Source organism: Squalius cephalus (genome assembly GCF_949319135.1).
Source record: "Squalius cephalus genome assembly, chromosome: 10".
NCBI classification, from domain to species: Eukaryota; Metazoa; Chordata; class Actinopteri; order Cypriniformes; family Leuciscidae; genus Squalius; species Squalius cephalus.
The window spans coordinates 26,826,767-26,852,182 of NC_137131.1; the positions used below are offsets into that span (position 1 = coordinate 26,826,767).

Genomic DNA, 25,416 nt, shown 5'->3' on the forward strand with positions numbered 1-25,416 from the left:
ATTTTCTTTGTTATAAAAAAGATACACATTACACAACTTAAAGGTGCCCTAGAATGTGAAATTTAATTTATCTTGGCATAGTTAAATAACAAGAGTTCAGTACATGGACATGACATACAGTGAGTCTCAAACACCATAGTTTTCTCTTTCTTATTTAAATCTTGTTTTTGAAAAACACCCCTGAAAAACAGGCGAATCTCCACATAACACCAACTGTGACGCAACAGTCGGGATCATTAATATGTACGGCTCCAAAAATTTGCATATGCCAGCCCATGCTCAGTGCCAGGCGAAACTGCGCAGCCGAATCATCAGAAGTTCTGCAGGTGAAGAAACAAGCAGGAGGAGGATCATAGGGAAAATGGCAGATCTATCTATAATCTATCCATCTATAATCGGATACCGCTACAGTTTAATTCGAAGTTGTTAGTTGCTCTGCCCATTTCACCACGGACTGTTTTTCTAACCTGGAACAATATCAAGCAGCCAGGCTTCTCTCGGCGTCTCAAACGGACGAAGGGGGCAATTTCAACTAACGTTATATTCCCGCAAGCGGTAAGTAGTGATTTTATTAACGATAATTTACACTGTGTTATCTAGATCCAGCGCGATATTGTTTTTTCCTCGAGAGACATCGTGGCTTGCAAACGAGCGAACGAAGCATGGCAGATGTACAAATGAACACAAATATATTTTTTTTAGCTCCTTCATCCGAGCCTCTGGAGAACCAGTGGGTTATGTGAATTTCTGATGTATAATTGTTCAAGTTCAGACAGATAATCTTTCTCTCAAAGTCGTTCAACACTGTTTATGCATCAGTAAATCGCGTTGCAGTGATAAGATCTTCATTCACGCGATCAACAGGCTGTCATCTGCTCAATGGTCATCACTGCAACCTTTTATGTGATGGGAATAGATCTAAATACTTAAAAAACTTCTCATGATTCTTTAATCCCGATAGCTGTAATAGTAAAAACGTATAAAAGCTGTAATAGTAAAAGTTTTCCAGATAGCTCTACATGTAATGCCAGATATTTCATATGCAAGCATGTCAGCCAATCACAGCAGAGGGCGTTTACTCTGAAGTCTCTCAGCAGACACGCCCCTTCAAACTGAGTGTTCAAATCAGAGGATGAAATCAGGCTAGGAAATATGCCTTTTATTTCTAAATTATAACAAATTTTGATCTAAAAAACATACTAACATTATAAGGGCACCCCAGGAAACATTATAAAATAATAAAATAATCCATTCTACGGCACCTTTAATATACAAATTAAATAAACAGTGCTTTATTTTTTCAGATACAGTAAGGCCCCGATCACACCTAACGTGTTTTTCAGGTTTGAAAACGCGAGGCGCACAGCACTGCCCCGATCACACAGAACGAGAAGCGCGCTGCGTTTTTTAGTTGCTAAGCAACCACTGAAACAGCTGTCCTGTCAGTCAAGTAAACGTCAAATCAGCCTTTTATTAACTTTATTTACTTTCTGTTATCATTGTGGTAGTTACGGTTGGTGAAGTCGTTAAGCTCCTGGTAACCCGCAAAAGCACTACAAGTTTATCCTCCATCATCGCACTCTCTGGGCGTTCAAGCAACTGTAACTTTCATCACTTAAAGGGGGGTGAAACACTGTTTCAGTCAATCTCATGTTAATCTTGAGTACCTATAGAGTAGTATTGCATCCTTCATATCTTCAAAAAGTCTTTAGTTTTATTATATTTATAAAAGAAAGATAGGCTGTACCGAGTCTTTCCGGAAAAAAACGAGCGGCTGGAGGTGTGCCGTGTGGGCGGAGCTAAAGAATCACGAGCGCACGCAGCTTTTGCGTTGAGAGCGTCTGGAAGCTGTGACATCCTTTACCGTGAGGAAAATTTTTTTATCCAAAACAAACCATGGCTAACAATCAGATTCAGCCATACATTTATGATCCAGAAATTGAACACGAGCAGCAGCAGCAACGACTACAGCAGGACGTCTCTATGTGGTGTGTACTGGAACTGTATATATTTGCTTAGCGGTTATTGTAAATGACTAATTTCCACTTTATGTTGTCGTATTTTTTTTTTTCTTTAAAGGTGTACATGTGGGAAGTGCAGTTTGATGCCAACTGAGGCGGAAAACGTTTGCTGCCAAGAAATAGAACCGGTTATACTTATGTATGTCTTGAAATGCATTATAATGTGTAAAGTTGTAGTTAAAAACAAACTCCATCCACTGGTCCCTTAACGCTGGGTTCTTTGGGAATCTATGCAGGGTTGTCTTGCCCTGGCAACCAAAAACACACTTCTTTGGTGACATTGTTTATTTCTTTAAGTCCTGTGACTGCAGCGCAGCCGATGACTTCCCTAAAGCCGAGCACAGCGCTTTGATGGGCGTACTGCTTTCGCTCTCTCGCTCTGGTCTACGGGTGCGCACGCGCCCTTCCGGGAGAAGTGCCCTTAGGACCCGTATAAGGAAATTCCGCCGCATCTGGCGTCACACACGCCCATACTCGAAAAAAAACTTTCCGAAACTTGTGACAAACCGGAAGGAGTGTTTTTGGCACAGAAATACTCCATCAAACGTACAACTTAATTTTTGAAACTTTGTCCATGTTTAGCATGGGAATCCAACTCTTTAACAGTGTAAAAAACTCAGTATGCATGAAATAGCATTTCACCCCCCCTTTAAAAGGAAGGCCCGCCTCTCCATTCATTCGATTGGACAGTGGAAAAAAAATGCGATGATGTTGGTAGGGCTGGACCCGAATATTCGTTCGGTGGGTTGGTATTCGATTTGAAAATTTGACATTAGAATATTCGGGGTTTTTTTTTTTTTGCACACCTAGGATCCCCCGCGAAACGGTTCTCATTCGCGCTTGAATAAGGCCGGCGACACACTGGCTGCGTGGCGTGGCCGTTTTTATTTCGGCTCCATGTTAACAGGTTGGAGTTTGCACACTGCCTGCGTGAGACACGTGGAAAACGCGTGCATGCTAGAAATAGAACCGACGCCTAAGTGTTCCTGCAACGGGAGGGTTCTCTGGCTAGAGCACAGAACAGCGGAGTTTGTATGGACCGAAGTGCATGCCTGAGCTTGTGTTTTGGGTTAAGCTGCGTTGCTTTGACATTGTGGAAAATAGAATAATAGAAAAAAAAATTATTAGCCTTTATACCCGTTATTATCAATGGTCAGGGGATCTCTGGATAATCCGTAATTCGCTTGTAATTATAAAACGAAAATACCGTTTTTCTGTTTTTTTTGTTTCAAAACGAAAAACCAAATAACCGTTTTTGGTGTCAGAATCAAAAAACGAAAAACCAATTAAAAACGGCCCGTTTTTCGTTTTTGGCGTTTTGATAGTTTGTTTTCCTATTTGAAATGAAATAAGCAGAAACTAGAATACGGCCCCTTTATTCGTTTTTTCGTTTTTTCAAAAAAACGAAAAAACGAGATTTCGGCTTGATTTTTCGTTTTTTAGGTCACAGGCAAAAAACGAATAAATGACTTCAAAATTCGTTTTCCACACGTGGGCGGCCTGACACGCCCCCTTCCGCCGATTGGTCAAGCAAATCTGAGCATGTGACGTCATCAGTTGTCGCTCAGGTCAGGTCTGTTCAACAAAATAATAGTCCTCTACTATGGCTACAGATTCTTAAACTGTACAGGGCAGGTCCTATTGGGCTTTCTTCTGTGCAACTTTACACGTTTCACAGAAATCTTTACATCAGAAATATTAATTATTAGCCTAGTCTGCCACCAGCCTGTTTTATTTAGCTGTGCGGAGTTAAATCTGTGTGATGAAGCTGCGCTTGACAGCACCGAGCGGGAGAGGCTCACTGACCAATGTTCAGGCAGCAGTCAGAACTTTTCTTTTAGACGCTCCGTTTTGCCACGGGATGGTGATTGCAAATACTGTAATGCCAATCGGCTGAGGGTGGGTACCGATGATGGTGAAATACATTTTTACTGAAACTGTAATCATAGCCGCAACCCGCAAGAATGAGACAGATGATTGACAGGACGATAGCGGAGGCAATTAAAGGCGCAAGTTAACTTCTGTTAACAAAAACATAAATAAAAAAGTGTTTAATCTAAGTGACTTTGTCTTTGTTTTATTGTTTTTGTTGTTTTTAATCAAATAATTGTGAACCACAAACTGAGCCTTCGTTTTAAAGGGCAATTTCCAAATATATTTTATTTATTTGTTATATTATGGGTATTTTATAATACAGCATAAATAAAAACAAACACACGTAATATGTATGCCCATAGGCAAAACACCACAGTTTTTTGGTTTTGTTTGTGTGAACTTTTACCCCCAAAAATATTTCTTCATGGGCTCCACGCCAGGGTCACATCAGCACCCCTACTTCCCATGGTACTAACTGTAATTAACAGTATGCTGACCCAGTTTATATGTAAAATCTTTAGTATATGTAATCTATATGTAATATCTAAAAACACTTTACAGTGTGATGGAAATAAACTTTTCTTAAAGCGTGTTGTATATCACCACAGATTTATTGGCACCCTTCTATCTGTGTTGTATACTGTAATAGACAATTGTCCTGCAAAATGATGAGGTTTTTTGTAAGAAAAACATTGCAAGCAAATGTCGAATTGTTGTTTGAAATATAAATCAACAATGTAAGAGGCTTTAGGCTGTCTGATTAACTCTGTATGAACAAACACCCAGCTTTGCAGTATAGGTGGCACAGAAGCAGCATCTGACCCTGCATTTAGATGTACATTACACACTGTCTAATGCAGCTCAAAGGAGGCACTGTGAATTTGCATAGCAATTTCATTCTAAGAGGCTATTAAATGTGAAGTGACAACATGAAACACTACTTTCAATATATAAAAAAACACCAGTATTTGGTGGCAAGTCAGCCTGATAATGATTGAATACCAATTTACTCATTTATGCTCACAATAAGCAGATTACATAATTGTACCATGAATATATATATATATATATGTGTGTGTGTGTGTGTGTGTGTGTGTGTAAAGGCAGGATCACTTACTGGTGGAACCCAAACGGAAGTCCAGTCCTGGCTGTATAATCAAACAATAAAAACGAGAAACAATGCATGCAATCAAGAACATTTATTGATTCCACAGGAACTTGATCCAGTTTCCCCCATTTTTACTAATAACTACTTTGTGTTACTTCAGAGGACAGTAAGGAAAACTATTAAGCATGAACTCGAACAGGATCAATTAAGATTTTCAAAGCATTTTGGAACTCTTCTTGGTGGAAATTGACAGCACGTTCAAAAAGAGATGAAATATCCGGACACTGCATAGAAAACTGCCTCTCCACAGGATCCTGGTCCTCTGGTGACTGAAATAGATTCTCCCCAAAAGTTGAAACTCATTGAAACACTGAATTGAAAATTAAATAATTAAAAATTAATTGAAAATTAAATAATATTTTTAGTTGCGTCCAGGGCACTGGAGAGACCTGCAGCCTCAGTGATGTTGTACTCTTCGGAGTGGCATTTAGGGCACTGTGTAGATGTTGCCTCCCATTGGTTGACGCACAGCTTGCACCCCATAATGCACTGCAGCATGATGCATCATCTCTTTTTGAACGTGCTGTCAATTTCCACCAAGAAGAGTTCCAAAATGCTTTGAAAATCTTAATTGATCCTGTTCGAGGTAAGAGGATCCTCTGAAGTAACACAAAGTAGTTATTAGTAAAAATGGGGGAAACTGGATCAAGTTCCTGTGGTATCAATAAATGTTCTTGATTGTCTTGATGTTCTTGGCATTGTTTCTCATTTTTATTGTTTGATTATACAGCCAGGACTGGACTTCCGTTTGGGTTCCACCAGTAAGTGATCCTGCCTTTACACACACACACACACACACACATATATATATATATTCATGGTACAATTATGTAATCTGCTTATTGTGAGCCTAAATGAGTAAATTGGTATTCAATCATTATCAGGCTGACTTGCCACCAACTACTGGTGTTTTTTTATATATTGAAAGTAGTGTTTTCATGTTGTCACTTCACATTTAATAGCCTCTTAGAATGAAATTGCTATGCAAATTCCCAGTGCCTCCTTTGAGCTGCATTAGACAGTGTGTAATGTACATCTAAATGCAGGGTCAGATGCTGCTTCTGGTGCCACCTATACTGCAAAGCTGGGTGTTTGTTCATACAGAGTTAATCAGACAGCCTAAAGCCTCTTACATTGTTGATTTATATTTCAAACAACAATTCGACATTTGCTTGCAATGTTTTTCTTACAAAAAACTTCATCATTTTGCAGGACAATTGTCTATTACAGTATACAACACAGATAGAAGGGTGCCAATAAATCTGTGGTGATATACAACACGCTTTAAGAAAAGTTTATTTCCATCACACTGTAAAGTGTTTTTAGATATTACATATAGATTACATATACTAAAGATTTTACATATAAACTGGGTCAGCATACTGTTAATTACAGTTAGTACCATGGGAAGTAGGGGTGCTGAGCGTGACCCTGGCGTGGAGCCCATGAAGAAATATGTTTGGGGGTAAAAGTTCACACAAACAAAACCAAAAAACTGTGGTGTTTTGCCTATGGGCATACATATTACGTGTGTTTGTTTTTATTTATGCTGTATTATAAAATACCCATAATATAACAAATAAATAAAATATATTTGGAAATTGCCCTTTAAAACGAAGGCTCAGTTTGTGGTTCACAATTATTAGATTAAAAACAACAAAAACAATAAAACAAAGACAAAGTCACTTAGATTAAACACTTTTTTATTTATGTTTTTGTTAACAGAAGTTAACTTGCGCCTTTAATTGCCTCCGCTATCGTCCTGTCAATCATCTGTCTCATTCTTGCGGGTTGCGGCTATGATTACAGTTTCAGTAAAAATGTATTTCACCATCATCGGTACCCACCCTCAGCCGATTGGCATTACAGTATTTGCAATCACCATCCCGTGGCAAAACGGAGCGTCTAAAAGAAAAGTTCTGACTGCTGCCTGAACATTGGTCAGTGAGCCTCTCCCGCTCGGTGCTGTCAAGCGCAGCTTCATCACACAGATTTAACTCCGCACAGCTAAATAAAACAGGCTGGTGGCAGACTAGGCTAATAATTAATATTTCTGATGTAAAGATTTCTGTGAAACGTGTAAAGTTGCACAGAAGAAAGCCCAATAGGACCTGCCCTGTACAGTTTAAGAATCTGTAGCCATAGTAGAGGACTATTATTTTGTTGAACAGACCTGACCTGAGCGACAACTGATGACGTCACATGCTCAGATTTGCTTGACCAATCGGCGGAAGGGGGCGTGTCAGGCCGCCCACATGTGGAAAACGAATTTTGAAGTCATTTATTCGTTTTTTGCCTGTGACCTAAAAAACGAAAAATCAAGCCGAAATCTCGTTTTTTCATTTTTTTGAAAAAACTAAAAAACGAATTAAGGGGCCGTTTTCTCGATTCTGCTTATTTCATTTCAAATAGGAAAACAAACTATCAAAACGCCAAAAACGAAAAACGGGCCGTTTTTAATTGGTTTTTCGTTTTTTGATTCTGACACCAAAAACCGTAATTTGGTTTTTCGTTTTGAAACAAAAAACAGAAAAACGGTATTTTCGTTTTATAATTACAAACGAATTACGGATTATCCAGAGATCCCCTGACCATCAATCTAAATTAATCTCGTTTTTAATTTAACTTAATTTTGTTTTTCTTTATTTAAATTTCGTTTTTCTTTATTTAAATTTCGTTTTTTCTTTATTTAAATTTCGTTTTTTCTTTATTTAAATTTCGGTTTTCTTTATTTAAATTTCGGTTTTCTTTATTTAAATCTACCCTTTACTGTGTCAGTAATTTGTTAGACTACCTTAAAAGTATTGCTTAAGTTAACAGACCTGTGCAGTGTCCGTTCTCGGAGCATATAAGCCCTGCCCCTGTGAGGTGCGCCGCTTCCTGCTCGCGCTGTTCTGTAGTTTACTAAAAGTTTATTAATTCTGAATGTGTGGCGTCTCGCGTGTCTATCTATATTGCACCAAATGCGACACTGCACTCCCTTGTGAAGTCGATTGGATGAACGGTTCTCGAAATAATCAAAATGCAAACGGACAGACAGCAGAGAGATTCGTGCCTTTATTAGAGAGAAGAACATGTTCAGCACCCTCTCTCCGAAGCTTCGAATATTCGAATATTCATTACTACCGAAGCTTCGAAGCTCAAAAAATGGTATTCGGACCAGCCCTAGATGTTGGGCACTTTTTCCGCTCGGAGTTGCTTTTTTTTCAACTGCAAAAATGCGAGGCGCAGCAGGCGGTAAAACGCCAGGCGCATAAACAGCGCGCAGAACGCTCACTGCCATAGGAAACCTATTGAAAAAAAGGCAAAAAACTCATCAGGTGTGATCTAAGTGTATTTAGCAGTAGCATTGAAGAAAGAAATTAAATGGACAAATATGAAATTAAAACACTACATAGACTTCACATTATAAATTATACATTGATTCTTATTAAAGCTACTATTAAAGTTTTCAGTCAGTGAGTGATTTTCTGTGTTTTGTTGTTTTATTAACATTAAAGGGATATTTCCCCCTAAAATGAAAATTGTCGTAATTTACTCTCTCAAGTTGTTTTAAACCCGAATAAGTTTCTATCTTCTGTTGAAAATAAAAGTTATTTAGAAGAATGTGGGTAACCCAACAGTTGCTGGTCCCAAGTGTATAGTTTTTTTCTCCTATGGAAGTCAGTGGGGACCAGCAACTGTTTGGTTACCCACATTCTTCAAAATATCTTTTGTGTTCAGCACAAGAAATTAATTCAGGTTTGGAACAACATTGGAGTGAGTAAATAATGACAGAATTTTCTTTTTTTTGGTGAACTATCCCTTTAAGGACAAGCAACAGCATGTTTACTATTAGGCTACTGTCACTTTAAGACTGCACGTGACGCATTTATTATACACGCATATAACACACGCACCAGATTTTCTCTCAAATGTTTGTCACTTTATACATAACCAACTCTATGTAAACCTAGTGTGTATGTGACAGTATTAGTGCAATGAGACTCTAAAGATAACTTAGTCCAGTAATCAGGTGCTGTTTGACTGGCTGTTAGTTCCTGCACTTCGATTGTACACGCTCAGAAAAGCACACGTTAGAACAGCGCATCAGCACACGAATGAAATGTTTAATCGGCAAGGCTTTACAACTCTCTACGCACACCTTGGCAATAGAATTGCCATATATATACCGAATTCCACCAAATCAGCTCATCTTTGTAAAATGGCACAGCTTTTTAAATTTCTAAATGTACACTCTTAAAATCAGTCAATCAAGCATTATATTATGATATTATGATAATCAAGCATTATTTAATGATAGAACTTTTGTAATTAGAACTAAAACTTGATAATCATGCGTGAATGCATATGTCTGCATACGCAAAGCAGACAGCCGCGCCTCTGCTTCCGCGGGCGTGTTTTTCCTTATTCGAAATTCACATTCGAATATAAATTTTCACGTTCGAATTCCTGTTTTTTAAAACTATTCGAATATATATTCGAATTTAGAATATTCGTTGACAGCCCTAGCACCTTCACACTAGAGTTTACAGTACGTCAAATACAGACATGCTGAGCTGAATTTGAAAAACTAGTACAGATCGCTTGACGAAGAGCGAAACTCTCAAGCGCTCAGTCAGTGTTCAGCGAGTGAAAATATCTCTATGCTAAACTTATACTTGGCATCTAACACACACACTGGCGAGTAAAATCTAAGAATTTATTAGCCAATGACTAATGATAGACATTATTTAGTCGCCCAGTGTGAAATTTACTCGCATATGCGATAATGCGAGTGATTTACTCGCATTGTAGAGGGTTGCTTTAAAGCACATGCAAATAATGAACTTTTGTGAATTGCAGTGTCCCGTACCCCAGCATTAACGTATGATGTGTATGTACGTCGATGTTGTATGTTGAGACGGAGGCGCTAGAACTGCAACTGATAGAATGCACTGTAACACGATACTACGATATTTCTTCAAAAGCAGATCGTGGAGACATTTTAATCGTCCACGATCAAAAATCGTGATATCGCACACCCCTATGCCACATCTTGAAAGTTTGGATAATTCAGACAATGAGACGACACTTGTATCTTGCTGTATAACAAAGGATCCCGGCTTTCCACGCGCATGCGTCGTAGTGCTCTCATGAACACGCGTCGAAGACTGATGCGGAAGAGAAGAAATTGTTGAATGAAGTCTTTTTGTTTTTTTGGCGCAAAAAAAGTATTCTTGTCGCTTCATAAAATTAAGGTTGAACCACTGTAGTCAAATGGACTATTTTAATAACGTCTTTCCTACCTTTCTGGGCCTTCAAAGTGTTAATTAAATAGCTGTCAATGGAGCCCCCTGAGCCATCGGATTTCATAAAAAATATCTTAATTTATGTTTCAAAGAAAAAACGAATGCATTACAGGTTTGGAACGACATGAGGGTGAGGATTGACAGAATTTTAATTTTTGGGTGAACTAGGCTATCCCTTTAAGCTAATAGCGTTGACTTGGGACAAAAATCTGCAAAAGTTATGATGAAAGATAGAAACAGCAGTTGAGCTTTGGAATGGCGCTTTATAAATACAACTACTTGTTTTCAGAATGACTGTGCTTTTAGAGCGGCTAAATAGTTTTCATGGAAAACTGTTTTAGGAAAACGTTATAGGATCATTTGGTTCCAAATGGTGATTTTTAGTTGTTTTATTTATGATTTCAGTGTGACTTCACATCTGCAACTGACATTCACTGGATTTTTTCACAAGAATGGTTAGTCTAAATCTGTCAAAAGTGTACCAATGTGTCTGAATTTTCATCTTAATGTACAATTACCATTTTAGGGTTCTATTATAATTATTTTTGTTTTACCAGATAAGCCATGTCAAAACTCAGAAAATGATCAAAACTCAGTTTCACTTGAGGTGCTACTTGTTAAAGTCTGTCATAAAAAGCGCAAGGTGAGCTTCTCTTTACTTAAATGTGTTATTACATTAAAATATACAGGTGATGAAAACAGTAGTTAAAAAAGTATGCCAATTTTAAGATCATAACCTTTTTTTGTTATGATTGTCTTTTTCTCCCTCAGGATGTCAGCTGCCCTATAAAGCAAGTGCCTACCGGGAAAAAGCAGGTGCTTTTGAACCCGGATCTCAGTCAAACCAAGCCTGGTGCCTTCCCTTCCCTGCTGGTGTCCAGCAATGAGTTTGAGCCCAGTAACAGTCACATGGTCAAATCCTATTCTCTTCTCTTCAGGGTGTCTCGCACAGGCAAAAGAGACCCCAATGGCTTCATCAACTGTGAGGTGGATGAGAATATCGGTGAGTGGCAGTGCAGGAAAAAAAAGTGTAGAATGCTGTGGAAAAGCTTTGCGACCATCCTAATCTTTTTCATGGCTTGAGTGTAAGTTAAAGGGATAGTTCATCCAAAAAAAAAAAAAATGGAAATGCTGTTGTTTACTCACATGTTCCAAACCTATATGCCTGACTTCTGTGGAATGCAAAATAATTTATTTTGAAAAATGTCGTCTTTTCTTGTCCATAAAAAGTCAGTCATTGGGGTCCAGTGCTATTTGGACCCCATTGACTCTCATTATATGCACAAAACCGTTTTTCAAAATATTGTGTTCCACAGAATTAAGAACATCTTTTGGACAGGTTTGGAATGTCATGATGGTGAGGAAAAAATTAGTTTTTGGGTGAACTTTTGCTTTACTGTCCATGAATCAAGGAGAGGGATGAAAATTTAAGTAGTATCATTTTTTTCAGAAAATCTGATGGTGAGTGACTGACTGAAATCGAACCTTTTCTGTCATCTGTCCATGATGATGCATGAATTGGTGCGAAGATCAATTAAAGTTATAGCACCCTACATTTTCAAACATAGTCAATACACTTAACTGCGCACTGCCCACTGCAGTTTTTGTAGCCTCAGCCTCACAAATGCAAGGCCGGAACAAAACAGTCTTAATGCTTTTATCTGTAGATGTAAAAGAGGAACTCCCATCCAGAAAAAAGAGATCCTTATCCCACAGGGGTGACGGAGAGACCACAGAAACATTTGTTGCTCAGATGACTGTTTTCGATAAAAACCGGTTAGTAATTTCAGTGCTTTTGAAAGCTTCATATCACTTAGAAATGCCAAAAAAAAAAAAAAAATAGATGCTGTTCCCTATGTGACATGCATGATAACACAATTGCCCTTCAGACGGTTGCAGCTGCTGGATGGAGAGTATGAGGTTTCCATGCAACAGATTGAAGACTGTCCAGTCAGCAAGAAGCGGGCCACATGGGAGACCATCCTGGATGGAAAGGTTGGTTATATCTGCTAAAAATAAGCTGTTAACTTTCCTGTCAACCATTTGAACTTCTGAACAAAACAAGTGTGGAGTTATTTGGCAGTCAAACATAAATGCGTTACAGAGTATTATAAATATGCATTATTTTATTATTATTTTTATTTTATTTAAAATTTAGTTCCTGGTTTAAATCCCGCATTTTAACAGCTGTATAGATTTCATTCAGTGGCGAATCGATGTAGATTGCAATTGTTGATTCTTGTATTTTGAAGAGGTTGCCCCCATTTGAGACCTTCTCTCAGGGACCCACTTTGCAGTTCACCCTTCGTTGGACAGGTGACCCCAGTGACCCTTCAACGGCCCCTGTGGCCAAACCTCTCTCCACCCGCAATTCTGACACCAGCACCACAGAGAGCAGACCCAGCACTCTCCGACCTGCAGCTGTTGGTAAGGAAGCAAAGATCTGCCTGATCTTGCAAGGCTCGACTGCCTGATGGCCCTGGGCCAGTGTAAACGAGTCTCAGGACAGTTGATGGAACTGTCTGTTGCCCGATCTAGTCAATGCTTGCATCGTCATGAAAGTTTATTATTTGCACTTGTTTTTAAGCCTCACTGCTCTTGACTGAATAACTTTTGTAACTTTAAAAAGGAATATGTATTTAATTTATACAGTGAAGAGTATGCAGTTATTTTACATTAGATTATTCAATTTCTCTACCTTAAAACTACTGTTGGACAGTCCTGAAAAACCTGAAAAGCAAAGTTTATTTGTTCTATTGTAATTATTTGTTCTATTGCTTGTAATTTGATTATTTGTTCTAATTTAATGACAGACCACTTGTCTGTAACAATATTTGAAATTTCATTTAAATTTAAAAAAATTAAAAGATACTTTAAATGTGAAATTGAACCCGCCAGGTGGTAGCTGCAAGTCACTGTTAATAAAAGAGTCATAGAGATTCAACCAATTCAATCAAATGGCTGATTCATTCGGGAAGGAAGCATTTTACGGTCATTGATCATTGATTCAGCTGATTTGTTCAAAAAGTGGATTCATTCAGTAAAGATACATCGTTGTGTGTTGCTCAGAGACGCAAAACACTGCTGTGGACTTTGTTTGGAACTATTTTCGTTGGTGAAATAGATTGAAACAGGCGATTTGATGTCTAAAATGTAACTCACTTAATATTAACTTGTTTATTAAATTGTACGTTGAATAAAATCAATGTCACGTGTGTAATCATGCTGATATTTGAAGAAAAACAGCACTCTTCGTGTAATATTAGTTAGCTATATTAAATGATATTAATATATAAGACATACAGGGACATTTTATCTTGAATCTGGGGGCATTCTAAATGCATTTTAATAGGCTAAATCACACAGTATAATCATACGCTCTAATGTGCACACGCGCTAGTCTAATCTACTAGACTACATCATGTAGTGTATGCGTGCACTCAATGGGTGAGTTTTTGTTTGGTTTTTATCGATGATATCATAGATGATCTATATCGCACACCCCTACAGCACTGGCCTGATCGGGCAAGTGACAGTTCCGTCAACTGTCCCGAGCATCGTTCACACTGGCCCCGGGCCATCGGGCAGTCCTTATTGTCGAGCCCTGCAGACTGTACGAACATGATCCTTGCTGTAAGCCATGTCACACTGTAAGATCCCAGTTGTCATTAATGTCAGATTATACGACAGTCAAGACGCATTCAAAATGGACGCACACAAGAACTTGTCCTGAGTTTTACATCATCAATCAATGACACGTTCAGTGACAGTGAGCTGAATTACACTCGGGATTGAAATGGTGGCTACAAAGAAATCTCTAACGTAAATTTTGGCCATGGCTTGTCTTGGAAAACAAAGACAATTTGACGGTCATCGTAGGAGAAGTCACACTGCAGGACTGTAAGTCAGTTCTTCTGACACTGCCAGAATTTCGTCAGTGGTCAAATTTGATCACCACGGTCATTAATCAGCTATCGGTGAACATGTCAAACTAATGATCATAGACTTTAGCTTTTAGCCTAGGATCTGAGGAATCTTTTAGGATTTGCAAAATTAGTCTCAGACCGCCAAATTTTGGCCAAAATCATTAGGGGTGTCGAAATTAATTGTTTCTACGATGCATCGCGATGCAGACGAGGACGATTCAGTATCGGTTCGGTAATAGACCATAACCGATTATAATGTACTGACGACGCTTTTCTGACGTCATTTGTCGCGTACATGTTTTATTGCGGTAGCATACAATGGCAGAGGGAGGTGAGACGCGAGTGCGAGAAAATTAAAAATGCTCCAACTACTTTAAAAGCCTACATCTGGGCACATTTCGGCTTTTATGAAGAACCTGGTAAGCACGACCTGCAGAAGACACGCGCTGTGTGCGCTCATGTCACGCACAAATACAATATGCAGGAGGTAAAACCACTAACTTGATAAACCACATTAGCCGTTTTCACCCCGAACTGTTAACGTCTGGCAGAGTCTGACTGCTTTAGAGTAAGCGGATGAGCTCCAACGTCACCCGAATCCGCAGCCAAAAACAAATCATCCACCCGCCCCAATAATTTTCTCTGATTTAAGTATCCGCAACCGCTGGTCAAATTACAATTATTCTGTGTTGTTACGCGTGATTATTAATGGATCTTCACCTTCAACAGCGGACTCCGCGACGGTTGATGCGCGCATCTTTATGGTAACATAATACACTGATTAATGAGCGCTGCTTTTAAATAAACATTTCTTTAAACCAATTTATTTGACAGATTTTCCTTTTCCTAATGACATAAACAAGCTTTACTCCCTTGAAACTTAAACTGGAATGTCACTGTTTCTGTCACTGCGACTTCCCAAACAGGCGAGCACATGCGCGCACACCACTTTTGAAGTAAAATTTAAAATTGAGGATGCGGTGCATCGTGATATCGAATTGAACTGAATCGATGACATGATAATCATAATCGAACCAAACCATGAGACCAGTGTCGGTTCACACCCCTAAAAATCGTACAGTGTGAACCCGGCTTTAGGCTAGTAGTTTTTTGTGTCATGATTGAGGTTATAGTTAAAAAAACAACAATAATAACTTCTTTTTTTTGTTTAACATTTTGGCAGGGCAAGTCAAAATTTGAACCAAGAAAAAATCCTTAGCGTTGAGCCCTGTATTTTATAAGTTTGTTAGCAATCATGGCCTGCTTGGTCTGAAACCATTCTAAATTCTTACAATAATCAAACATAATGGATGATCTGCCTTTTTCTTATACGTAATATAATGGTGAATATAGTTGTTTAATGTTTTATTCTCTCAGCGGTGAAGGATTCAGTGAGCACCAGCATACAGACCAGAAGAGAGCTGTCCCCCTGTGAACCCAGACAGAAACTACGCATCTTTTACCAGGTAGAAATTTTGTACTCTTTATTTATATTAAACGGCTTGTAATGAAACTTCATTTATATATTTTTGCATTTTATTTAATTTAGTATTTTTGAATCGTGAATCGTTTATTTCGGTCAATAATCGATTTAAAATGCTAAGAATCGAATTAATCGCGATTTGATAGCGATTCAGTGCTTTAAAATATATAAACATTAAATTACTACATGCACAAATTAATGGAGATGTTGTGCGGCGTCATTCACGCCCTCACAGCTCTCCTTCCCAGATAGGCGCTGCACTCTTTACTGTCTTTCACTGGATTTCGTTATTTATCTATCAATCAGATGCGCATTACAGTCTCGTTCGTTACTATAGCAAAAGTAGACACCTGTCGCGTTTTCTTTCAGAATCATAAGGAAATTGTTCCGTATAAAGAGAACAAAGAGGGCTTTTCTTACTATTGCATGAGGAAAAGTTAGTTTAGGTGTAGTTGGGAAAGTGCATGATATGTTTAGGTAGTCTCTCCATGGAAGCATGTTTAATGTACCAGGAACACTTTAATATTGTTGTGTATCCATTAACACTATCCTACACAATAGTTAGCATGAACTAACAATACTTTCAAAGCCTTTTTTAAATCTTGGCTTATGTAAATTTCTACAAATGCCAATTTATAGGCTATTAAAATAAATATAATAATAATAGCATCATTAAAAACTAACATGAACTAACATTAACAATGGACAAAAAGTTTTTTTAATCCCCACTCTCTGACCCCCCGAAGGCCGCTGTGTAATTCACACCCTGACTAAGACACATTGGGGGAAGCATTTCAATATTGTTACAACCGTCTAGGGCCAGCCGTAATATAAATGAATGTGCGCTCACTCACAAAGATAATGTTCATCAAATATAAATTCATTAACAAAAATATAGTGAAAACTAGGCATTTCAAGCAAAAATAATATTCGAAGATAATTAGGTATTATTCAATTATTATTTGAAAATCGCACCCCTTCCCCACATGCACACACACATGCATGTATAGGCTACACACCAGAGCACGTGAGCGGAGCGGTGTGTATATAACTTAAAAAACTTAAACATACGTTTCATATTTATGTTTAAATAATACAATGTTATTTTTTAATTTCATCCATGTTGATTTTATGAAAAGGGAACAGCATGAGATGAGTAAGATGGAATCATAAGATGCCCAATATATCGGGAGACATTTGGAATGGGTCAGACATGATTTTGACCTCTTCATTAAGTTTTGTTTTGTAGAAAGCCTTTCTTTAAAGTGAATTTCGTTTTGTATAAATTGTATCTTAATTTAAATCACTGTTTCATCAACCAATTGCCTCGATTTAACAAATATAGCAGACAATATAATCAGGACATGGAGGCGCCGGCACTTGAACTGGAGCGCATCTCATAAATGAAACTCAGTGTATAAGCTACTTGCCTCACAGACCTGAGAAATATATCTATAGAAAGCTTGAAAAGTCTAATTTTAAACAAAACAATTCAAAACGAAAGAAATGGGCTAATCTCTGTTTATGTAGGCTTATTCGTATGAAGTTTGCATTTCTCTCTATAGGCGCGTTCACTATAGCGAAGATGGCGAGTTAACATCGTCAACTTTATCTTTGCAGCCATCACTGACACAGAAAACACTAGTTTATTAATAAACAATTAAAATGTCTCATGCATAATCATTACTTTTGCCGGTTCTTTGTGGCAAGCTTTATGCGTGCGCTCGAGATGCGGAATAGGCAATATATTACGAAAACGCTCATAATGGTTTAGTATTCTCTCCCATATATATTTAAGTAATTAAATTAATATAAATATGCGATTAGACTAATGGCTTAAATGAACAACTACTAGTCGACTAGAAAAAAACTTAAGTTGTGCACGGGCAGCCTTACTTATTTCACACATTTTCGAACCAGCATGTCACAAAGGGCATTCTGGGTTGAGCGAGCGGCCCTGAGTGGACTGAGCGAACAGAGCGGAATCTTCAGAAATGCGCTCTCTGCTCTGGAGGAAATATTACCACTCCACTCACATGCTCTGGTATGAGACAATGTGGTGTTCTACTGTTGTCTGAGAGTTGATTGACAGCTTTTAGATGCGTTATTGGCAGCGTCACCCTCTGGTTACATGAACGTGTCACCATCGCATCAGAACCGAAACCATGGGGATTTTTTTAAAGACAATAATGCACAACCTATTCGATATTCTATAATAAAATCAACTAATAAAATATTCGAAAATCGTGGCTCATCCCTAGTGAAAACCAGAAACAAAGGGATTAAATTCAGGAGTGGACAAGGCCAAAATAATATATTAAAAAAATGCAGAATCGAACTAATCGCATCGAATTTTAATGTGAATCATCTTGAATCTAATCGTTCTGAATTTGCAAAAATTGCAATCAAATCGAAAACCTATGAATCGTGAATTGAATCGATTCCCTGTCTACCCAAAGATTCACAGCCCTACTGTAGACTGATTTTTTTGTGAAGGATTCAGGATGTTTTTGCCAGGAATATCTAAAGTTTTATGCATGCTCCTGAGAGCCTCTCTTTCATTCTGTCACATGAAACAAATGCTTATACTATACTGTGAAGTCAATCTGTCATGCAAAGAAAAAGGATTAACTCAACATAGCCAGGTCTATAGTAGGGGTGTGCATGAATATTCAAATTTTCGAATATTCAATCTGGAATTATTATTCGAAAAATAAAATACTATTCGAATTTTACTACGTTGCTTTGCTGGCCGTAAATGCAGTGAATCCATGATAAATCCCAAGCGTTATCTCGCAGTTATAATTAAATGCACTGGGTGGCTCTGTGGAGCGTGTTAACAAGTTGTCTGTATCTGATCACATAATGTTGTCGTCTGCCTCGCGAAGTTTGGAATTATTTGAAAATTATTTAAATGATCTTACAAAATAGAATTACTTTTGATAAAAATAATTAATCTGAGTTCTAATATCATTACCTCAATGAGAAATCACATGAAATCCAAACAGCAGTCGAATGAGGAAAGACAGCTGTCCATCACTGCATTCACGACTGCAGGTAAGCGTAGCTGTAGCTGTGATCCGAGATGATAACTTATCAGATAGCAAAATGATTTTGAGACATACACTTCCTTTAAGTTTCGTTGAGGGAGACATGTTTTAGAACAGAAAACGCAAAGTGCTGTTAGAAACACCATTATCTTTGTGTCTCTGAAACGTCTGTCAGCGCGTTTTCTCACTCGAGCATGTAACATTATTGTTTTTCTCAACATAAACATGAAACAATATAAACACGATAATCATATGCTGACTCGAGTGTATGGGGCTGTTTACACCTGGCCACTTCATGCGTTTTCTTTGATCAGATAGCTATCGGATCGTGAAAAGACCAGGTGTCCCTAATGCCCTCCGAAACGCATTCGAAACGGATTTGAATCCGATTGCTCAAACCACTTCAGGAGGAGGTCTGGGCTGCATTCCAGATGAAACTGGACAAGTGTAAATGCATCTGGTTGTTGAAACCACATATGTAAATTTTTATCTCTCCCAAAAATGCTAAAAAATAAACGTGTGAGAGCATATTATAGGCTATATGGCATGTTATAGCCGCAGATGAGCAGCTGAGTGATCTATTCATCAAGCCAACGTGCAAACTATTGCAAATCAAAGTGAAAGTAAGTCGCAGACACTTAAAGGGTTGGTTCGGAGTAATTTCAACCTAGGGTCCTTTGCACCATGACCTCGAGCCAAAAAAACCCCCAGAAGCTTTATTTCCCTTGGTCGAACATTATTAAAGTTAGAGCTTATTTAGAGATATCAGCCAAATGGCTTAGTGTAGGCTTAATGTATCCAAGTTTTTATCTCGTAAATTACCCCACTAATAATGCCCAGAATGGTACCAAACTTCTGCTGTAGTACAAATAGGTTCTGTACTCATAGAACGAGGCATTGGAAAGTTTGTAAGTACATCAGGAGTTTATTTAAATAACACTTGCCTGATGGCTTATGCTACCGCTAACCTGGACGTCGAGGTCACTTACGTGATTTGGGAAAAGCCTGTAAAAGTCCTGGCAGAAAGCGATGCATCAGGATGTAGTGTAACGACGCACAGTTCCAGGAATGCACTAATATTTTGTTGGTAGTACCAGTTTGCAACAATTATTAGTTAACACTAAGTTGTCAACACTTCAGAAAAAAATAATAAAAAATGCATCGCTTTCTGCCAGGACTTTTACTTGATCAGGTGGTTTCTTAACTGCCACTTTCTCACGCTGTAATTTTTGTTGTGTGTTTCTTTTGTTATTGAGAGGAAAACACGCAGCACATATTCGTTAACAGTATATCGCTGCCAAGGTATTTCAGACTTCTTTTTACTCTAAGCAAATAACGAAAAAGAGCTTCACAGTGAGTATATCGGGGCCTTGAATCACGTTCAGTTTCTTACATTACATTCTTACATCGCACATGAGTGAGTTTAGTTGCCGGCTGCAATTCACGTAAAGGCTATCAGTGTCGCTAATAACAAGGCTTTCTGAATTCTACATATAGCTATTTAAAGTCCAGTATATTACCAAGTAGTAAGAAAACAAAATTTACATTGAGGGTTTAGTGGAGCACCATCTAATTAAAAAAATAATTGAGAACTTTATGCAATATGCTGTTATTTTTGTTTGTCCACAGTTTCTGTACAACAATAACAGTCGTCAGCAAACAGAGGCCAGAGACGACCTGCACTGTCCCTGGTGCACGCTCAACTGCCGTAAACTCTACAGTCTGCTTAAACACCTCAAAGTCTCCCACAATAGATTCATCTTTAACTACGTGGTGAGAAAAGAAGAACACACTATCATGAATCTCTGCCTGCTTCGTTTCAAATATGAATACAATAGTTTTTTTATTAGTTTTATACTTGGTGTAGCAGGTCCTTATATTCATAATTTCTTATATAGTTAGTGTATGTATGAAAGCTTTTATTGGCACAAGAACTAGGGATCATGCTATAATCATTGGTTGTGTCTTTTAAATTTCATAGACAATTTCAAGAATTCAGTCACATAACTAAAGTTTTCCCTTTTTTCCAGCCTCATCCTAAAGGTGCTCGGATAGACGTTTCCATAAATGAGTGCTATGATGGCTCATATGTCGGCAATCCACAAGACATCCACAGTCAGCCTGGCTTTGCCTTCAGCCGCAACGGCCCTGTTAAAAGGACAGCTGTCACCCACATACTTGTTTGTCGGTATGAAATGGGTCTGAATGTGTCATAGTATTTTGGGAATAATATATATTTTTTTCATTGTAGGGTTATATATAATATATATATATATATACATACATACATACATACATACATACATACATACATACTACATACTACATACATACTACATACATACACACACACACACACACACAGAGTTGTAATTGAAATTATTTAACCCCCATTTCAAATCAGGTTTATAGGCAAAATTTACAGACTTTCAGCTGTTTGCAATGAACAAGTCAAACAAAAGTAACTGAAATAGCTTAACACAACAAAAGTTTCAAGTGGTTTCCCCAAATTCAACTGAAAATCCAACTTTTAATGACTTCTGCAGTCTCAAAATTATTTAAACCCTTCATGGCAAGCTTATTTAGTACTTAGTAGAACACCCTTTTGCTGTTATGACCTGCTGCAAATGAGATGTATAATCAGACACCAGCTTCTGGCAGCATTTCTAAGGAATCTTAGCCTATTCCTCATGAGCAATGGCCTCCAGTTCAGTAATATTCTTGGGTTTGCGTGCTGCAACCGCCGCCTTCAAATCCCACCAGAAATTTTCTTTGGGGTTCAAATCAGTGATGGCCACTGTAGAATCTTCCAGGACTTCTACTGCAACCAAGCCTTGGTGGAATTTGAGGAACGCTATCTTTTTGTATCCTGTTCCTTGTTTGTGAAGATCGATGATATCTTCTCTCAACTTTTTGGACCATTCTTTTGACTTAGCTATATTTCTAACATGCAATCAAACGTGACTCAACAAATTTTTTACAATTTTGCCTATAAACCTGATTTGCGATGGGGTTTTAATAATTTAGATTACAACTGTGTGTGTCTGTATGTATATATGTGTGTGTGTGTATATATATATATATATATATATATATATATATATATATATACATAATGTATAATGTGTGTATATATATGTGTGTAAATAATGTAAATAATATATATATGTGTGTGTATATATATGTATATATATATATATATATATATATATATATATATATATATATATATATATATATATATATATATATATATATATATATATATATATATTAGGGGTGTAACGGTACACAAAAATCACGGTTCGGTACGTACCTCGGTTTTAAAGTCACGGTTCGGTTTATTTTCGGTACAGTAAGGGAAAGAAATGCAAACATTAAACTGCAGGTTGTTTATTACTATAAACTTTTTTTAGCAATTTGTTTACACTTTTTTAAACACTTTTTAATAAAATATAATAAAATAGATATAAAATAAAAAAAAGAATAAGAAATAAAATACTGCTGCAAAGTTCTCCACTAAATAAAATACTCTCAAGTCTCAAACCAATATCACATAGTAAAATATAATGAAAAATATAAATAAATAACTATGATTACAGTGCAGCATTACCAATCCCAGCTTGTAGGCCTGCTCATATTTAAAAATTAAGGCTGGGAATCGATAAAAAAAAAAAAGAACTAATTAATTGCACAATTTGCTGTAATTAATTGCAATTCCTCCAAGCTTGTAATCATCAATAATTAAACTTATAATCAACTAATTAAATGAAACACGGGGAAAAAAGGAACAGAAAATAGCCCTATATTAAAATAATATTAAACATAAATATATCAATGTATTATTATTTTTCAATAATCAATCAACATAATCAATTTAAGAATTTTTTTTTTCACTTTTTTAATAATTATCGAAATAAAATATAGTACAAAGCTATTATTACCAGAGCATGTGATCAGAGCAGGTCATTTTACCATTGTTGCCAGCATAACTATACCAGCTCAGCAAACAGAAGTGTACTACTGAGAAATTTCACCTTATTTGAGCGGACTTTGCTTTTCCAGTGCATGATCGGTACAAGATTGGAGTGTTTGTGCCGTTAACGACAGAGCAGAACGCGCAGCGCAAACACGGACTCGAACATTGAGCAGAGAGCGCAGCGGGCCGACACACGCACACGTACACACACACACACACACGGAGAGTGCGGCGGCGCACACTGAGCGGAAAAGCTTTTTTCGCCCTGCAGTCTATTTCATTGGTTTAGGTTACAGTGACGACGGGTAAAACTTTAGAATCAGCTGCAGGGCGGGATTTGCGCTGAACGCGGAGACTTCCGCCACTTAATATGTTCGTGTGGAAACACGAAAATGTACCTATGTTCCGCACACAAAATATTGCATTCAGTCATTCGGTACACACGTGCACCGAACCGAAAGCCCTGTACCATAACGGTCCGGTACGAATACACGTACCGTTACACCCCTAATATATATATATATATATATATGTATATATGTATATGTATGTGTTTTGTTTAAAGTCACCATAAAAGCAGAATTGACTATTCTTAATTATTGAAAGTTGCATCATAAATTATTAATCAGTCATAAAAATTAAAAAATGGCACAAGGGCCAGGCATTACAGATTAAGAGAATCCTTCCCCTTCCAGCAAACTGTCAATCACATGAACCGATTGTAGCAATTAGCAAATTACAGCAATCAGTTCCATTAACAAATCAAGCCCCACCTACATTTTTGTTTCTTTGTTTGAAAAATTGTTTTACTAGGATATGTCGCAATAGTTAAGAAAAGACTATCACAATTTCCGTTTAATTTCGACCTTAAATCAATGTTATTATCAATAAGTGTTTTTCAATCTCTGACAGCTATTTAAAATCAGCTCATTTGATTTTTAAATTGTTTGGGTTTTGAATTGTCTTTAGTTTTGATGTCAAAATATATACAGGATGTGCACATCCATCAGTGATGCGCGGGTCAATGTATAAACAACCCGCACCCGACCGACGTTTTCAACTAACCCGCCCGCAACTCGGACCGCAAAAAAAAAAGTAGAAAATATTGTACCTGACCCGCTTCCTGACCCGCATTTTTGGACAGAGCGCAGAGCGGCATTTTTAAAAGGACGGAGCGTCGCCCTATTTCCCGCTCCATTTTCCCGCTCCAATTTCGCTCCACGCACACCACGATTCTGAAGCATGCTCAGTCAAGCCTGACTCAGTCTACTGTTGATGACTGCAAGATGGATTCTATTTTCAGTCAAAACTCGGCTCAATAATGGAGTTCAAAAAGTAGGCTACTTCAAAAAGGAAAATAAGAAGTCACAGGTGTAGTAGGCTACTATAATATAAAACTAACTATAATGTGGTAGAAGAAAACGAATGTGGAGACATCATTCCAGTCAGTAAAGATTCATTTTGGAATCTAAAAAGACACATCTCTCGTAAACATGCAGTGTGATGTGAACACGCTGGGAAGAAAGCAAAAGGTTAGCAAATTGAATACGGTAACCTGTAACAAAGTGTAAATTAAATATAGCGTAATATTCAAACAATTGATACAAGCCCATTTAAATTTTAATCCTGCGCGCTGCGCAAAAGTTCAGTTATAAGAATGTTGGCCTAATAGTTAGGCTAATTTAGCCTACTTTTAAAACGTTTATGTATATTTTTTCATATTTTTGTTTATATAAATTTTATTTATATTATTAGGCCCATTTATTCGTTTTATTTTACAGCAGTTTGTGTGTACAATGGATATACGTCCATTTAAATTTTAATCGTGCGCGTTGCGCAAAAGTTCACTTATCAAAATTCTGGCCTAATAGTAAATTTACTTTTAAAATTTTTATGTAGGCTATATTTTTGTTTATATAATTGTTATTTATATTATTAGGCCCATTTATTTGTTTAATTTTACAGGACTTGTGGCTATATTCCTTCTTACATAGGTCTAATTTGTCATTTGAAATAAAACATTTCTATTTGAAAAATGTTGTTGTTGCTCTTTAGTTCTTTAGGAGGTAAGGCTGTGGTCTAAGCTAAAAGTGATATACATGTAGATTTTTTTTTTTCCCTTTTTTGGAGCGAGCGGGGGGCGATTTGAGTGGAGCGCGGAACAAACTGCGTTGAGCGCTGAGCGATGATTAGCGGAGCGGCCTGATGTAGCTTTGAGCGGGGAGCGAACATTTCCGTGAACGATGATGAGCGGAGATTCTCACCGCTCCACTCCGCTCATATGCTCTCTAGTAGGCTACTATATAAATTACAAAGGTTTAATTGGCATCTTTATTTCAAACGACCCGACCGACCACGACCCGAATATCATTAAAAATATTTTTGGATGACTCATAACCGCGGGTAACCGCGGGTGAGCGCAGGCACCCGCTCATTTCGGATCAACCCGCGCATCACTGGTGCACATTAAATAAGCCAGAATGCTGTAAAGGTTTTTACATAGAACAAAATCGGGGTAAGTCGAGTCAACTTTATTTACATAGCGCTTTATTCAATGCATATTGTTTAAAAGCAGCTTTACAGTGATGAATAGGAAAAGAATGTTGTGCCAAAGTCTTCCACT

The 25,416-nt window shown here is 37.6% G+C and overlaps 1 protein-coding gene across 3 annotated transcripts in view; it reads left to right on the plus strand.

Moving 5' to 3' along the window:
• The window catches only part of suz12b (SUZ12 polycomb repressive complex 2 subunit b), a 33,590-nt gene that overhangs the window by 5,657 nt on the left and 2,517 nt on the right, over window positions 1-25,416 (plus strand). For all 3 annotated transcript variants that reach the window (XM_079882575.1, XM_079882574.1, XM_079882576.1), the window contains 9 exons: window positions 10,761-10,810; window positions 10,913-10,998; window positions 11,127-11,358; window positions 12,023-12,131; window positions 12,245-12,350; window positions 12,608-12,782; window positions 15,659-15,747; window positions 20,444-20,587; window positions 20,845-21,002. In XM_079882575.1, the coding sequence (XP_079738701.1) occupies window positions 10,761-10,810; window positions 10,913-10,998; window positions 11,127-11,358; window positions 12,023-12,131; window positions 12,245-12,350; window positions 12,608-12,782; window positions 15,659-15,747; window positions 20,444-20,587; window positions 20,845-21,002 (1,149 nt within the window). The remainder of the gene's footprint in view (window positions 1-10,760; window positions 10,811-10,912; window positions 10,999-11,126; window positions 11,359-12,022; window positions 12,132-12,244; window positions 12,351-12,607; window positions 12,783-15,658; window positions 15,748-20,443; window positions 20,588-20,844; window positions 21,003-25,416) is intronic.